Source organism: Tachypleus tridentatus, chromosome 13, assembly GCF_004210375.1.
Source record: "Tachypleus tridentatus isolate NWPU-2018 chromosome 13, ASM421037v1, whole genome shotgun sequence".
Classification (NCBI taxonomy): domain Eukaryota; kingdom Metazoa; phylum Arthropoda; class Merostomata; order Xiphosura; family Limulidae; genus Tachypleus; species Tachypleus tridentatus.
Genome location: NC_134837.1, coordinates 232,728,131 through 232,744,794, shown reverse-complemented (window position 1 = coordinate 232,744,794; position 16,664 = coordinate 232,728,131). Strand labels below are relative to the sequence as shown.

The 16,664-nt window shown below is 31.2% G+C and overlaps 3 protein-coding genes across 13 annotated transcripts in view; 1 reads left to right on the top strand and 2 right to left on the bottom strand.

The window, feature by feature from the left end:
• Positions 1-4,928, bottom strand: part of LOC143240871 (protein TFG-like) — a 30,454-nt gene extending 25,526 nt beyond the window's left edge. For 2 of the 9 annotated variants that reach the window (XM_076484079.1, XM_076484085.1), the window contains exons 1-2: positions 4,633-4,769; positions 3,343-3,426 (exon numbers count right to left, since the gene is read on the bottom strand). Coding sequence is in view for 2 of the 9 variants with exons in the window: in XM_076484076.1 (XP_076340191.1) it covers positions 4,372-4,410 (39 nt within the window). In the remaining 7 variants the exon portion in view is untranslated. The other 7 variants (XM_076484078.1, XM_076484084.1, XM_076484076.1 and 4 more) reach the window with 5 other exon arrangements.
• RpL24 (ribosomal protein L24) overlaps positions 1-16,664 on the bottom strand; it is a 399,722-nt gene that overhangs the window by 356,856 nt on the left and 26,202 nt on the right. The gene's annotated exons all lie outside the window — the stretch shown is intronic.
• Positions 8,899-16,664, top strand: part of LOC143239260 (midasin) — a 217,603-nt gene continuing 209,837 nt past the window's right edge. For all 3 annotated transcript variants that reach the window (XM_076480175.1, XM_076480174.1, XM_076480176.1), the window contains exon 1: positions 8,899-9,154. In XM_076480175.1, the coding sequence (XP_076336290.1) occupies positions 9,056-9,154 (99 nt within the window). In that variant the 5' untranslated portion in view covers positions 8,899-9,055. The remainder of the gene's footprint in view (positions 9,155-16,664) is intronic.

Here is a 16,664-nt window from a genome sequence, read left to right as displayed (position 1 = left end):
GAACAGGGCACAAGTGAGCAGATCAAAATACATATAAACTACTCAAGCCAAACAGACAGGACCACCTCAAATGCAGTAACATCCTTGGCATAAAGACTTCAAGGACTAGTGCAAGAGGAAGAGGTAAAGCAAACAAGTACACTAACAGTGACCAAAAACACCAGATCAGTGTACCAGAGGTAAAATGAGTAAGGCAGGCACCCCCTGAACACTTGTCAGGACTTACACTGACTGGCTCAACTCTCAATAAAAACACAACTGCTGAGTATCAACTTCCATGTGAGGGTAGGATGATAGACCCCAACTAAAGAAGAGAACTGCATGTATGCAAACACACCACTTGTGAATATATCATGTTGACTGGTTCAGCTCCAAATCTAAAACTCAATCTCTGGGAACCAACATTCATGTGTGGGTAGAATGAGAAGTCTCAACTGCACATTTGTGAGAACATATTGTGATTGGTTATGCTCTAAATCCAAAACTCAGCCTCCGGGAACTAACAACCAACATTTCCCTGAAAAGGCCTGTACAGAGATAGTCTTTTGGAAGGATTTCACTCAACTATTCCAACAGAAAATCACTGCTCTACTCTCATTTGAATGGAGTCATCACTGCTTACATTGTATCTTTCTCATTCAGGAGGATACCTCCAGAGTCCATAACCTCAGCAGCTTGTAACTACAGGGTGTTTGGAAAAAAACTGTGCACTTATATATTTATTAACAGACATGTTTAATATAGAATACAGGAGGTAAATATGAATGACAATTATAAACAATGTTGAAAGTGACCCCTGTTGGCATCAATACAGGCCTGGATCCTTCTTATTTTGTTTCTAAACACCACTATCAGTTGCTGGCTTGAAATAGACTGAATAAAATATGATTACAAAACTGCACAGTGACTTTCCGAACACCCTGTAGAATGTAGTAATGACTCTCTTACTCCACTGGCAAAAACAGAGAAAGAAAATGAGGTGAAAAGTCCAGATGAATGTAAACACCAGATACAGTGCAATAGCTAACAAGAATACCAGTTTTGAAAAGCAGACCAAAACCAACTTAATAAAGAAATTGTAGAAATGAGCAGTAACTGTTTGCTTTACCCAAGTAGTCTGGGAAGTCAGTACAGTCTGAAACAGGCAGATTTATGTGTGATCTTGTGGAACACCCCATCTTTAATATGTGTGACAGTAAAGAACAGTATGCATTTAATAACCCTGAAAAGTATGAAAGTCAACATGGCCTTAGAGTGTGGATTTCTGTACAATTCCAAGTGATTGAAGTACATCTGGACAGGTACCACCTGCCACAGAGAAGGATCCAGCTTAAAACATGAGACAAATTTCTGAAAAATATATATAATGAAAGAAAAGCTTTCCAGTTATAGTTGCACTGAAGTCTGAAGAATGGTAGCAGATGGAAGACGACAATCCAATGAGGAAGAAACAACAACATAAGGCTCATGCAGCAATGTAGCTAAAGACTCTTCAAAACAGCCACAGAAAATGAAAGAATGCCACATACCTGAGTAAACAAAGTAGCATGGGACAAAGATAAAGTTACACGTTTTTCACTAAGGAGAGAAGAACCAGAAGCAAAGACAAGATGCCAATTGATCACAATTATCAGTAGGTAAGACAGGCTCACTCAGAGCCACAAAAACAGCAGGTTGAAAAACTGGATCCTAGATGAAGAAAGTAGAACAACAACCATAACTTTTTTTTTTTATCACATAGTACATTGAGTTTACAGTGTAAGTACTCAAGTACACACAAGAAGAGACAAATAATAAGGTTTAACTGAAAGTTAAAGAAAAAGAACAAATGCTAATGCACATGGAGATTACTGTGTATAAAGAATGTGTTACCCCCTTACTGATAGAGATACACAGTCCAATAATGATTTTCTCATAGGGTGATGCAATACACATTAATACACATAAGAGTGGCAGCTTTGTTCAATGCCTATGGTACGTGCAAAGATCTTCATGGTAATAACCCAAGTTTATTCTTCTTTGTAGTACAACAGGTAAGTAAACATTTGTATATATGCCACAAGTTTTTATATCCTAAGCTTCCAAGCACATTCAGCAATAAAGTATATATTAGATCCAGCAAAGAAATAATTATTCTTAATTGTAATTTAAATCCAGCATTCAGTCAAATTGTTTATTACATGAGAAAAGCTATAATTTGACAACAATTTTAGTCAATTTTTTGTTAATATAGAAAAAAAGAATATTTTTCTCACATTCAAACTCCCACAAAAGGTACAAGTTTTAAAATATTACAAGCACTAACTATTTTGCAGATATATGACTAAAAAAGACTAAAATGGAGATTCAAAACCTATTTAAAAAACAAAAAAAACAGCAATTGTGAATAATGTGCATCAACAGAAATTTAGAGTAAGAAAGACTTTTAAAACAATAAAATAATTAAACAGTGTCTGAAACCGAAATTTCGAAAGATTATAAATTCCCAATGCAATGATTACCTAACAAGCATGTAAAAGCCATAGAGAGTGAGATCCTAGTATTTCACTACAAGCAATGATTAGTTAGTCATGAAAAATATGCTTACAGTGTCCCACTCCAAGCTTTAATGAAGTCATGAAGAGTGAGCTTCCAATGTCCCATTACAAATTCTAATTATTTAGTTATTGAAAATAAACTCCCAGTGTCCCAGAAGAGATTTACTGTTACTTTTTTTACATCTCAACATGTCTTGTTTAAAAAATTTTATAATAAAAATCTCAAATTTCTACATTATGGCCAAATGAACCACTTCAAATATTTTAATTTTTCAATACAAAAAATATTCAGCTATAGCAGGAAAATAAGTTAAATAACAAACTCAAAAAAACAAGCAGAAGTTTAGAATTCATAACTCCAGATAACATTTTAACACAAGAACACAAAACTGTACAATCACGGAGACTAAAGTTATAAATATAAAACATAAAAAAGTCAGACTACTTAAATCTATGGTAGTTAATTTTCTAACAGGTTGTTCAGACTATGGAAAAATTTGCCTATCTTAATGGTCAAAGCTAGAACATTGAGAGTTTAAGTTAGATGGAGTGTACATTTTTGAAAACAATGGTTGTATATTTAAAAAAAAATGTTTCTGTATGTAACTTGGGGTATGATAGTTGACACCTTCTATTCATACGGCTTTTACTTCTATGTTCAATAGTTCATTGGGTTTTCTTTCAAAAATTCTCCATTTTTTTATGGGTATTCTACATAAAAACGTTTTAGTTATTTAAAACAAGTTCAAAGAAATGTGTTAAAAACTTCGTAGTCTTAAAATTACAAATATTACATGTTATTTGCTTTTGTTTGTAGATGACTGACCACACTAAAAGAAATTTGTAAAATGTGCTTCCCTGCAACAAGAAAATGATGGCCCTGTTTGCTCTGTAAGTACAATTTAATTTAAATAACTATTAAATGGAAACTTATAAAAATGTGGCAGTTTTTACAAATTTAAATAAAATAAACTTAAATCTACAAGAACTGAAAGAGGTTTTACATTCATCAGATACACACATCAACCTTTCCAATACAGAAAGTTAACACTGTTGTTTTTAAATAAATCTTTATTATTTTACTAGTCATTTCCCTAATTTTAAATATATAAAAAAAAGTTACTTTCCTTTTAGTTTATAATAAATTGATGGTACTACATCCATAAGACCTTACAATAACTGGTGTTGTATCATTTCAGTCACAGTTAAATTTCAAAACAAAGAATCTCACATCTGGAAAAGTGCTGAAGTTGAAGAACAACAAACAGATTTAAACTGTAATATATATTACTTTTAACTGGACATTTTAAATTAACATTACATAAAAATATAGCTTGTTCTTACATTTTAATTAATCCATGCAATCAACTTAGAATTATTTGATATATTATAACAGTAACCAGCAATATCAATTTCAGAAATAAGGAGAACCAGTAAAGTAATAATTTACTGAGCTTACATTTACAACCTTTCAAGATATGATGCTTTAATAAGCAAACATGACTGGTTACTTTGAAGTTTGTTTTTGAGATGTTAAGATAATTAGTAACTGCTAATAATTTATATCTCAGTCTATTACTTTTACTAGTATTACCCAAAAGTTTCCAAAATTATAAGTCATAAAGCAAGATACGATTATAACTTATGTCTGAAAAAGTTATTACATTAATTATACTATAGTCATGAAGTTTAAACTTATATAAATGATACTTAATCCTTAAGCAACTTCTAATTTGTGTGTGTTTTCTTGTGGCAAAGCCACATCAGGCTAGCTGCAGAGTCCACCCAGGGTAATCGAACCGCTGATTTTAGCTTTGTAAATCCGTATACTTACCGCTGTACCAGCATGGAACAACATCCAATTTGAAAGCATCACTTACATTTTAATTTAAAACTGAATTTTGAATATTTTTATTTGCATTACTAGTATTCGTATATACAATATATGTTGTAAGAAACAAGGCTTAAATTACCTGGTCTTGTATTATTATTATTAAACTTCATCTAAAGTAACTTAAGTATTAACAATAACAGTTACGGATAAATCATTTCTAAATAATTTATAATGTAGTAATTTATTCGATAATTGAATTACTTAGTCTATATATTGGTTGAACTTTTAGCTTGAACTCGCAAGTTACTCAGAACATAATCAAGTAGTGAAATAAACTCCCATGCCAAATAATACGTAATATGCCTCATCATTTATATGAAACATTTGAGCTCTCACATAGCTTAGCAAAACTATCTAAAAATACAAATTATAATGGATTTTAAAATACAGGAAAATTTACATTAAAAACAAAAAGCAGACCTAAATTAAATAGAATTATCTTAGAAACAACGATAAACTTCCACTTAAACAACACCTGAAGTTGAAGTAATCTACATCGGCCTAGAAAATAAAAAAAAAAAAAAAAACAGAGTTTGTTTGTTTTTGGAATTTCGCACAAAGCTACTCGAGGGCTATCTGTGCTAGCCGTCCCTAATTTAGCAGTGGGAAAGACTAGAGGGAAGGCAGCTAGTCATCACCACCCACCGCCAACTCTTACCAACGAATAGTGGGATTGACCGTTACATTTATAACGCTCCACGGCTGAAAGGGCTAGCATGTTTGGTGTGACCGGGATTCTTTATTTTCTATTTCACGGCTGGGAAGATTTTTGAATCTTAATTTCTGCAGCTTCCCGCTGATAGATTAAGTTAAGAAAACATAGAAAAGTAGGAGGGAAAACGTGTGTTTTTTTCACTTGATTATTTAAGTAAAGATTTTAGAAGGCGTGTATACTGAAAATTGTTCATATCAAACTCACATTAAAGTACATAAAAAGTTGGGACAATTTAATACTTTTACTGTTTCTGGGACAAAAAATAAAAAGACTTAAAGTGTGTAATGATCCAAGTTTTAATGATACTTCTTGTAATACTATTCAAGGAACACTAGGTCAGGATTTTACAAGTCAAATTAGAAATGCACTGCTGTGTACACTTGATAGAGAAAATATTATTAGAATTGCTGGAAATCAACCTGAGGTATGCAAAAAGAAATTACCCTGTCTTCTATCGTGAAGGCAGAAATGATTGGATTGGTGTATTGGATCTCACAGATGTCTTCACAGTAGGATATCAGTTATCTTAATTGTTCCCAGTCATTTTGCCAGATGGCACACCATATATGTAGACCTCGGGCATTGGGGGGAGACGATGATGTCATAGTTTTGGTTTGGTTTGTTTTGAATTTCGTGCAAAGCTTCTCGAGGACGATCTGCGCTAGCCGTCCCTAAGTTAGCAGTGTAAGAATAAAAGAAAAACAGCTAATCATCACCACCAACCTCTTTCACAAACGAATAGTGGGATTGACCGTCACATTATGACGCCCTTACGCCTGAAAAGGGCGAGCATGTTTGGTGTGACGGGAATTCGAACCGCAACTCTCAGATCACGAGTCGAGTGCCTTAACTACCTGGTCATGCGTTAAAAGTGAATATATATTTATAAAGTGTAACTATGTGTTAAATTATATAGAGAATTAGACAAGCATCCTTTCAGGATGATAAAAGTATGTAAAGTAAATTATCAATTATAATAACTGCTTCATTCACATTATAGATAATAAAAAACTGTTGTATGTTATAACAATTGTCTTGTTGACTTATGAAACCAAAACAGCAAATGTATTAAAAATCATACGTAACACTGTCTGCATAATAGAAAAAATAACACTATCCTTAGTAATGATAACATCTTTGGTCAATAGAAAAATGTAAACAAACCTTTGGAAGTGAAATTTTTGAAATCAAATTGCTCTTAGTCACACAATACACATATAGAATCTTAATAATAACAACCATCTTTGTAAGACATGTACAATATATCTTGTAAGGCAATCTGCCTATAACACTGTCTGTCTGCAGAAACAACACTCGCCATTTTAAAACTTATGTAACTTAAAACTATAAAGTACCACGAGTAAAATGAAATATTTTGCCATGAACAATCATAGTTGTATGAATAACATGAAGCTAAACTAGTGAAAGAGCAAGATTGTCATTAAAACAGTGCTTTTATTTGAAACATAATTAAACCTAAACATTGAGACACTCCACAATGAGCTCCGTTTAAGGAGACACTGTTCTTAGTAGCATTGTCTGCCTTTCTGCAAATCGTATTTTATACTTTACTTCTAAAGCAAAATTGTAAAATCAACGTCAGATTAACTTATTAGTTTGCGTAGTTTCAAGATGAATAGATACAAGTTATAAAAATGAAAGAGGCCAGAAAATGACAAAAAGTATGATTAAATATAGAAATAATGAATTAGTGAAATGTTTTATACATAAAGTGACAGATAAATGTAAAAATATGTAAATTAAATTATTAGATATAATATTTGTCTTGTTAGATGATGTGTGGCTCAGCAATGCGTTGTCTAGTGTAACGTCGTGAAACTATGACGTCATCATTTCCCTGTTGCCTGAGATCGATGTACATATATTACTCTCTGGCGGCATAGCTGTTAAAAATCGGAGTAAATACCAAGGATTTATAGATGTCACGATACAAGCGTTGTGCATATGATATATGAAAGAGAAACGATACACATCACAACAAAAATTTTCCCTCATTTATTTTCCTTTAAATTTGTATTTTCTGTCTTTTATCATTAAATAATGTGGCATCAATTAAGACAAATAAAAGTTACCTTCTAAAGTAGAAGCCTGAACAAATGTAAAAGTTTTAATGTTTATTAATTCAACAAACTCAGGATTATTGCACATGAAGCGAATAAAGAAAATACGTCAAATCACATATTTGCTCATGAGATAGTTTATTTCAAATAAATGATTAAAACATTTGTAACCCGTATTATTTCAAAACGAAATAATTTTAAAATTATTCATTTTTCTAACCAGAGATATAAAAATACTGAAATGGAATGTTAATCACCATGATCAGTTACTACAGGGAGTTAAAAATATACTCGTATGAAACATGTCAATAAAAATAAAATTACAATTTAAAGGAAATAAAATAATACATAATATAAAGTAATTGATAACATCAGATCCTTTCACTTACAAAAAATAGATATCTTACAAAACTAATATCAATTTCAAATGACAAATTAGACCCGGAATGGTTTGGTGGTTAAGGTACTCGACTAATAATTTGAGGGTTACAAGTTCGAATCCCCGTCACACCAAACATGCTCACCCTTTCAGCCATGGGGGCAGTATAATGTACGATCAATTCCACTATTCGTTGGTAACAGAGTTACCCAAGAGTTAGCGGTGGGTAGTGATGACTAGCTGTCTTTCCTCTAGTCTTACACTGCAAAATTAGGGACGGCTAGCGCAGATAGCCCTCGAGTAGCTTTGCGCGAAATTCAAAAACAAAACAAAAATAAACAAAAAATAATTTAGATTCACGACTTTCTCAAGCAAGCCGTTGTATGCTGTTTCTTTTTCGAAATCAGTTTAAATAGGAATGGTTTCGAATCTTGAATCAAGAAAAGTTGAAACATGAGTGAACTCTTCATCTCCAGTATAACGAATTTCCAAAAGTGCAAGGGTTACTTTTTACATATCCTTCGTCATGCTTGAATCATTTTAAAATAGTTTTAAACGAGTTTAATGATTTTCTGCCATTTCAGCTTTTCTTTTCTTTGTTTGTTGTTGGCCTGGCATGGCCAAGCACGTAAGGCATGCGACTCGTAATCCGAGGGTCGCGGGTTCGTGCCCGCGTCGCGCTAAACATGCTCGCCCTCCCAGCCGTGGGGGCGTATAATGTGACGGTCGATCCCACTATTCGTTGGTAAAAGAGTAGCCCAAGAGTTGGCGGTGGGTGGTGATGACTAGCTGCCTTCCCTCTAGTCTTACACTGCTAAATTAGGGACGGCGAGCACAGATATCCCTCGAGTAGCTTTGGGCGAAATTCAAAAACAAACAAACAAACAAACTTGTTTGTTGTTAAATAGGAAACTACAAGTTAGGAGATTTGTGTTGTGCAAATCAAGGTTGTTGGAATGAAGTTTTTGGTGGTATAAGCCTTAAAACTTACCGCTGAGCCAAGATTGTGTGGTTTTCTTTTGTTTCTGCCATCTTGTATTATTTGTAATGATAGAGGGATATTTTTTAAAAAATATTACTTTATATTTGGAAAGCCAGTTATTTAAAATAAAAATATATTTAAGTTATATATATTTTTATTTCTTTTAGGAATTGTTTTAGCAAGTATTCTTTCTTATAGCTTTACGTTTTACATAAACGTTTATAATATTTACTTAACTCATTAGTTTTAAGTTCAAATTATATATTAGTAAAGATAAAAACGAATAAGGAAACATGTAACGCGCCATCGAGAGAGTGTTAACACGTGCGTTTCATTGTGGTGGAAGTTGTCACAAGTTGTTCAAAATTGTAGTTAAATTTTTAAAAATATAAAAAAACACTGTGAAAGGTGTATTCGTAAATATTAACGTGCGTTTATTTGCTGCTTTATATGTAAAAAAAACAGGTATGGAAGATATCAACATTCGTACTGAATTGAACGAGCTCTGTCGCATGTTTGATGCTAATTCTAATGCTGAAAGACTAGAAACATATTTATCGAAACAGGTAGGTTACCAACGTTGAACAAGTATTTGACAAAAGACAATTCAGAGTTGTCGGTTTAATTAGTAAAAACTTACACTCGTTTCCAGTTTATAATAGTAGTTATAAGACTGTAGTTAAGATATCGCAAAGAATATTACATTTCGAAATTCTAAGTGTGTAGCTTCTAAAGAAGCAGAACAATTTTACACTTATTTGTACTTTATAACTTTTGTTGCAGTGGTAATTTTGCGTGTTATGCTAGGCATAACCACAGCTAATGATAATACTTTTCATGACAATATGTATTTCTCGTATTTTTGCGTTTATACTCTGCTATTAGAAATTGAAAGCTTTATGGTTAATGGCAGTGACTTTGGAATCATTCATGCATTTATTTATATTCAAATTTTCTTTGAAATTTAAATGCAAATCTGTTTACAGATTGGCACTATCCAGTGGTTTGTGCTACTGTTTATTTAATGTTGTGCTCATTTGTAATTCACATTATGTATACATAGGTTCCCTTTAAGCTATTTTGACATACGTTGGCAAACTACATGCTCATCTTGATGAAAATGAGCTACTATGGAATTATAATAACAGTTGGGGCAGTGAAATTTTCATTGTCATTACTAAATGATTTTACCTTATGTTTTGGATGAAAATCTACAACTGTCTGTATAAAAGTCCTGAAAAAGAATAGTTTGTATGTTCCAAACTGTCCAATTCAGGGCCTTATTGACAGGTGTATGGTGCATATCTGCTTAACTGGTTCAATTTATTTGACAAAAGTAAGTGGTTACTAATTAGTAATTAGATTAAGGAAAGTGCATAATTTCAAATGCATAACATAAAACTTGAGGATAACGAGTGATCTGTTGGACTATCTAGGCTGTTTTATCCATCAAACTAAACAATTACAAAAGAATTCTGAGCTGGATTTTATTTAGGTGTTTATGAAATCTCAACATAAGCTCATTTAAATTTACTAGATTCACCACATCTGAAGACAAGCTGTTTTAGAGATCAGCCACTCTGCTTTAAAAATAAAACTGTCTTATTTAAACATGACTTGTACCTTGCCAGTATTTCTCTCTTTTTAATCCTGTCATTCTTGCCATTAAATATGTAGAAGGGCAATGCATCAACACTATCAATTCTCTTAAAAATCTTAAACATCTCGCTAAGATACCCTCTAACTCTTCTCTTTCCAAAATAAAACATTTTCAGATATTTTAATTTGTCTTTGTAGAATAGCCTTTCTATCACAGATAACACAGTACTAGCCCTGCTTTGAACCCTTTCTAACAATTCAATATCTTTAAAGTAAAGATTGAAAGACTAAACAAAATACAATAAATGAGGCATAACTAATGACTAATACAATGAAAGTATATGATCTAGACTTCAGTATTTATATAGATATAACATAGAATATTATTTTCACTGCCACTAGCAGTGGCATGCTGCTTGGATGTTTTTAAGAGGCTGATCAAGCAGAACACCAAGATCCTTTTCTTTCATGACACTGGTAAGGTTGTTCTCATCACATACTAAATTATGATATCCCATACTGCATTTATTGTAATGAAAAGCTATCTGTCATTTATTTACCCAATTTACCAAATAATCTAAATGCTGTTATGAAGCAGTCGCATCTTTATCACAGCCAGCAACACTCAAGATCTTAAGCATTTTATTGAACATCACTTCATCTCTGTCATTTAAGTAAAACAAACACAGAGCAAGAGTTTTAACTTGAAACCCTAAAGTATTATCTTACTTGTGATGATAATATAGTTGAACTGAACTCCATTTATAGCAACACTTTGCTTTCTTCTATATGTTTTTTTGACTAATGAGTCAACTTATCCCATTACATCTTTAGCGAACATTTCTTAACAAATCTTTGTTTGGTAGTAATGTGTAAAGTGATTTCTAAATATTTAATTTTTTCCATGAAATTAGTGACAAAATATATTATTCAAGTTCAGGTAAAAATATTTTATCAAAAAGTTACTTATATAAAAACTAAAAGTATCCATCCTGAAATTTACTTGTGTTAGAGAAAAAATGTGTACTGAATAAGTACTCCAGTAACAAAATTAAAAAGTACATTCATCTGTAGTTCTTTTGAACTCAACATGTATGATGTGGGCCATGAGGTCTAGAAATAAATCACATCATATATTATAGGGACACAGAATCATTAACAATGCATTCAAACTTAAGCAGTTTATGAAGAAATGGCCAAGGACTGCCATTACTTTCAAAGGAATGATGTTGGTGTCAGATATTTTATACACACGAGATACTGTAGGAAAAGAGTAGTGGTGCTTGGAAGGGGGATAGAAAATAGATTTAAGCATTTATTGGCTCATGTAAATTCCCACATACTCCTTGCATTTTGATTGTCTGCCACAATTTTTAGTTTTGAGAATTGTAACAAAATGTCAATGATGACAAGAAATCCACTTGAAGTGAAAATGTATTCTAAAGACATCTGGTATGGGTATTAATACTTTAATTAAAATAAAGTACAGAACAATGTTTTGAACTAACAAAATTTATAAAGTAACATATAACTTAACATATTGTTTTGGACAACAAGGGACCTGTTGGTACATCTCAACTGTCCTATCCTCTAAACCAAACTAAAACTATTAAATTTTAAAATATAACTATCAAACTTTCTTTTAAACTCACTCAAATTTACGGCTTCCACAACATCTGTAGGCAACCCATTCCATAGGATAATTGCCCTATTTGAAAACTAGAATTGTATTAGCTTAGGACAGCTTTTGCCTTGTCCAAATAATATTTTTATTCCATATTTATATAATTCTTGCCAGTAAGTATGAAAAATATTGATGCATCATCATTATCAATTCCTTTTACAATTTTAAATACTTTAATCAGATCACCTCTACTCTTCTTTTTTGAAGAGAAAACAATTTTAAGGATTTTAATCTTCATATGACAACCTTTTCATCCCAGGTACCATTTTTACTAATCCCCCTATGAACTCTTTTCAATAATTCAATGTTTTTCCTGAAGTAAGGAACCCAAATGTTGCCTAAACAGTGACCTATACAGTGAAATTATAACTTTTTTAGACTTGTATTTAATATTTCTGTAGATAGAACCTAAAATCTTATTTGCCTTGCCACTAGTCACAGCACACTGCTTTGGATGGTTTATGAGACTGATCAACTATTACTTCAAGATTGTTTTTTTTTCAAGATGCTGTTAAGGTTATTTCCTTCTATATTATATGTATAATTTAAATTATATAATCCACATGCATTATCTTGCATTTATCATAATTAAAACCCATTTGCCATTTATTTGCCCAACTCAATAAAACTAAATCCTTTTGTAAACCAGCAGCATTCTCTTCAGAGCCAGCAAATCCCAAGACCATGATTTTCATTTGCATTAAAACATCAAACCTGAAAGAGCAATTATCACTTGTACTTGGGTGTTTCCAAATTTCCACACTCTTAGCAATTGCTATATTAGAATTTAACAATAAATTTAAAATAACATTAAGTTCCTTGACCAATTAGTGAAAAAGACCATCTTGAACAGTTTGAGAAAACTTTTTTCTTATGGTTTAACTCTAGTATTTCCCAATCAGTATGAAATCAAAATCATCTATAATTATGACTTTATTAATAACTGAAATCTTAATCTCACTGTAAAGTTTATGACTAATTTCACCAGTTTTATCTAGTGGTCTGTAATATATTTCTACTAAGAGTTTTCTCATACTATCCACTAACAGTATTCTAAATGGGTTAAATCTTGAAGTTGCCCTTAATATTCTCATCTTCACCAAGATGTAGCTCACTTTACATATAAAGCCACTACTCTGTTCCTATTAAATAACTTATAACCATGTATTTTAAAGACATTTCTTTCATCAAACTCATCTATATTTAATCATGTTTGTTATTTCCCTAATATCAAAATCTTCTATTACTACTAGTGCCCTAAAGTCATCAATTTTATTTTTTATACTTCTAGCTTCATAATAGTAACAGTCACGTCTGTTCTTGTAACTCCTTGTCTACATAATCCAATGGCTGAAATCTGTTGCTCAATAGCATAGTGTATTTACAGTTAAGCTTACTACTTTTAACTGTAATACTTGTTAACTTCCTGAATTTTATAGTTAATCTTAGTTAATGCCTACCCCTACATGTAAAGCTTAAGCTTCTCTTGAAGTCTTGCTGTTATTTCCCACAGTTTATATTTCTCTTTATCTATTTTCTTAACTTTAATTGGGATAGCCTCTAATTTTTCTCCAGCCTACAAACTATATATAAATTAAACATTCTCATTACTGGCTTTCTTTAAAGTACATAGCAGTATTGAGTTCCCAGAGAAAACTCATTTATTCCACCTAACAAACTGAAATAGAAACTATAACCTGAGCACTTTCAAAAGGTGGACCTTTCTTCTTTAGGGAAAAACAACATTTCTAGTTTTCAGACTGTAGTTACTAAATAAAACAACATATTTAATTTGTCTTGTAATTTCATTGCAAGCTGAAGTATAACTAAACCCAAAGAACCATTATACATACTAAGTCTAATCTAATATTGTACATGTTAAATTACTGAAACCTAAATTAAAAGCTTATACCTACTGTTTCTGTAATCTTTCTATATCTAGTTGTTTTTTTTGTTATTCAACTCTAATTTTCGAAGATAAAATTAATAAAATCAAATAACTTTCAAAAATCCACAATTTTATAATGAAAGGTAGTGGAGTAATTCTCCTAAAAATACTTGAGTTAGAGTAAAAGTATTTGAAAATATTAATACTTTTTAAAATGTAGATATTGAAAAAGTTACTAAAGAACTATACTGAAGTAAAATTACTTCATTACCTTTACATCCCTAGTGACAACAAAAAAATATGAATTTTACAGTAAACATTAATTATAACAACAAAAAGAATGCCATCATTAAAAAAAATCAAACTTTTTTTACCTTGGTGAAAACCTTGCCTTTTATTCCATTCTTGTATCAAGTGGAAGAATCTTTGAAGAATAGACAACTACATTTATAATGGTGTTGTCAGTTGTCTTGGTTAATGAACTTATAGCAGCATTTTTTTGCTATGGGCTTGATGTCCTAATTTTAAAGACTAGTTTTAAGCACATTTATTTCATGCCATTAAAATAATTGCCATGGGACATAAAAATTATTTTTATCAGAAGAAAAAGATTAATGTAATTTGATAAGTGATTAATCATCAGGTTTATTAATCTACTACCAAGACTTGGATGATTGGAATACTTGAAATAATAATCAGAAATTAGTTGATTATTTTGTTGAGTCAAGACACTAGTTGATCAAGCTAAACAACGTGAATTACCTTATAATAATAATGAATACCGTAATGTCAATACATTGACTATTTGAATAGTTGAAATAGTCAAAAACAATAATTTTCATTAGTTTATTATTTTTTTACCTCCATCATGATTTTGAATATTGATTATTTTTATATTGTTAATCATATTTTTAATTAATCATTTATTTTAAGTGATGCTAACTGATGTAGTCATTTGTATGTTGGTAATAGATTATATCAATTGATCATACAAGTATAGTCTATATGTTATATCGTAATGAATTGAAGTTTTATATCAGCTGTTGCACAAAATATGTTTATAACTGATATCCATATTCAAAATATTATAATTTAATCTTGTATATCAATATTTACATAAATTTTATTTTGAAAGGAATATATGTTATCTGAATGATGGCAAGAGTTTTATTTTGATGTATTTATATTTTCAAAAAGCTTAAATTGTTATGGGTTGGGGAAAGGCAAGCTAATTGGATTGTAGGATGACTGGGTGAGAGAAAGCAGAAAGTTATGAAGAGACACATCAAGCTGGGCCTTTGTAATTAATGGTGTGTCTTAGGGGTTAGTGTTTAGCCATTGTTTTTTGTTTTTTTCATTCACTGTTGATATTGATTGGGGCATAATTAATAATTTCGTAAAGTTTGTTGGTGACAGTAAAATTGTAGATATTTCTAGCTGTATCATAATTATTTAGAATCAACTGATAATTTGGATAAATGGTTGGCAAAAGATCTTTAATTATAGTTAATCATAATCTTTGTGAATAAACAAATTGATAGGATAACTAAGGCAATAAAGAGTTGGCAAAATGATGATTCATAGGACAACAAGTGAAATAAAAAGTTAAAGATAATTCAGTCAGGTTTAAGGATAAGCAGTAAAGTGAATAACAAACTTACTGTTATTATAATGTTAGAAGAAGTACAAGAACAAAATATTTAGTTCAGAATACCAGTTGATACAGTATCTTGACTGAGATGAAATGATAATTATTGAAATTTGATTAGATCTGGAAAATATTGGTGATGATCACTTGTTTTGAAATTTCAGATAGATTCTTTATATAAGAGATGAGTTGTAGCCTGTTAAGATTGAAGACCAAAAATGGTATTGAAGAGTATGTATCTGTAAGGGTTACAATTGAGGGTTTCAAGTGTAATAAGTACTTTAGAAGTTTTTTACAGGTTCACCTGATAAGACAAGGTATGAAAAAATTTATAATGAGATCAGGCTTGCAACTAACAAAAGTAGTGATTCAATAAGTATTGAAGAAATTTCAGACTCATCATTTAAGACTGTATGGAGTCAAATAAGGAAGGAGACAAATTTCTTAAAGTGAGTCAGAATGGTTTTCTATATTAGAGAACTAACCAGAAGAAATGTCATGTATTTGATTCATTGATAACCACTAATGAGGACAATTTAGTTGAAAGAGTTGAAGTGGGAAAGTGTTTGAAGGAGAGTGATCATTGCATAATTACGTTTGATGTTTTGCTGTATATTAAGATAAAAATAATTGAAAAAATTTGAGTTGCTAATTTTCAGAAAGCCAATTTTGAGACCATGAAATGAGAAATTTCATTAGGGTATTTGGACAATGAATTGAAAGGTGATATGGGAAAGATTAAATATGTAGCTTTTAACTTACACATCTTAAAAAGAAGCATTGGAAATGATCCAAAGGAAGACAGCTAGGATAATTCTAGTTATGTAAGGGCCATAGCATAACCTATGGACAGCAAATAATCATTTGGCTCTTGAAGACAGTCTTTGCTGCCACCCCCTGTCCTTGGGAAAAGTAAAGATTTAAACTTGCCATTTATATGGTGATTTCCATTTTAAATTTCACTACTACCAATGACAAATTTATTTTTTTTATAAGTAAATCAACCTGAATATTTTTTAACTGAAACCTAGTTTGTCTTTTCATAATTTTTAAACTTGTGTCTTATATTCAGAAACAAAACACAAAGAAATCAGTGGCCTGTATGCTGTTGATCATGTAGGTTTATCTTGTATAGTCCAATAAGATAACCTTTTATCCTTCTTTTCTTAAGATTAAAAAAGATAACCTTTCCAATCCCAGAATTATCCTCATAGCCCCTCTCTTGTTCCTTTACAATCAGTAAATATCCTTTCTGAG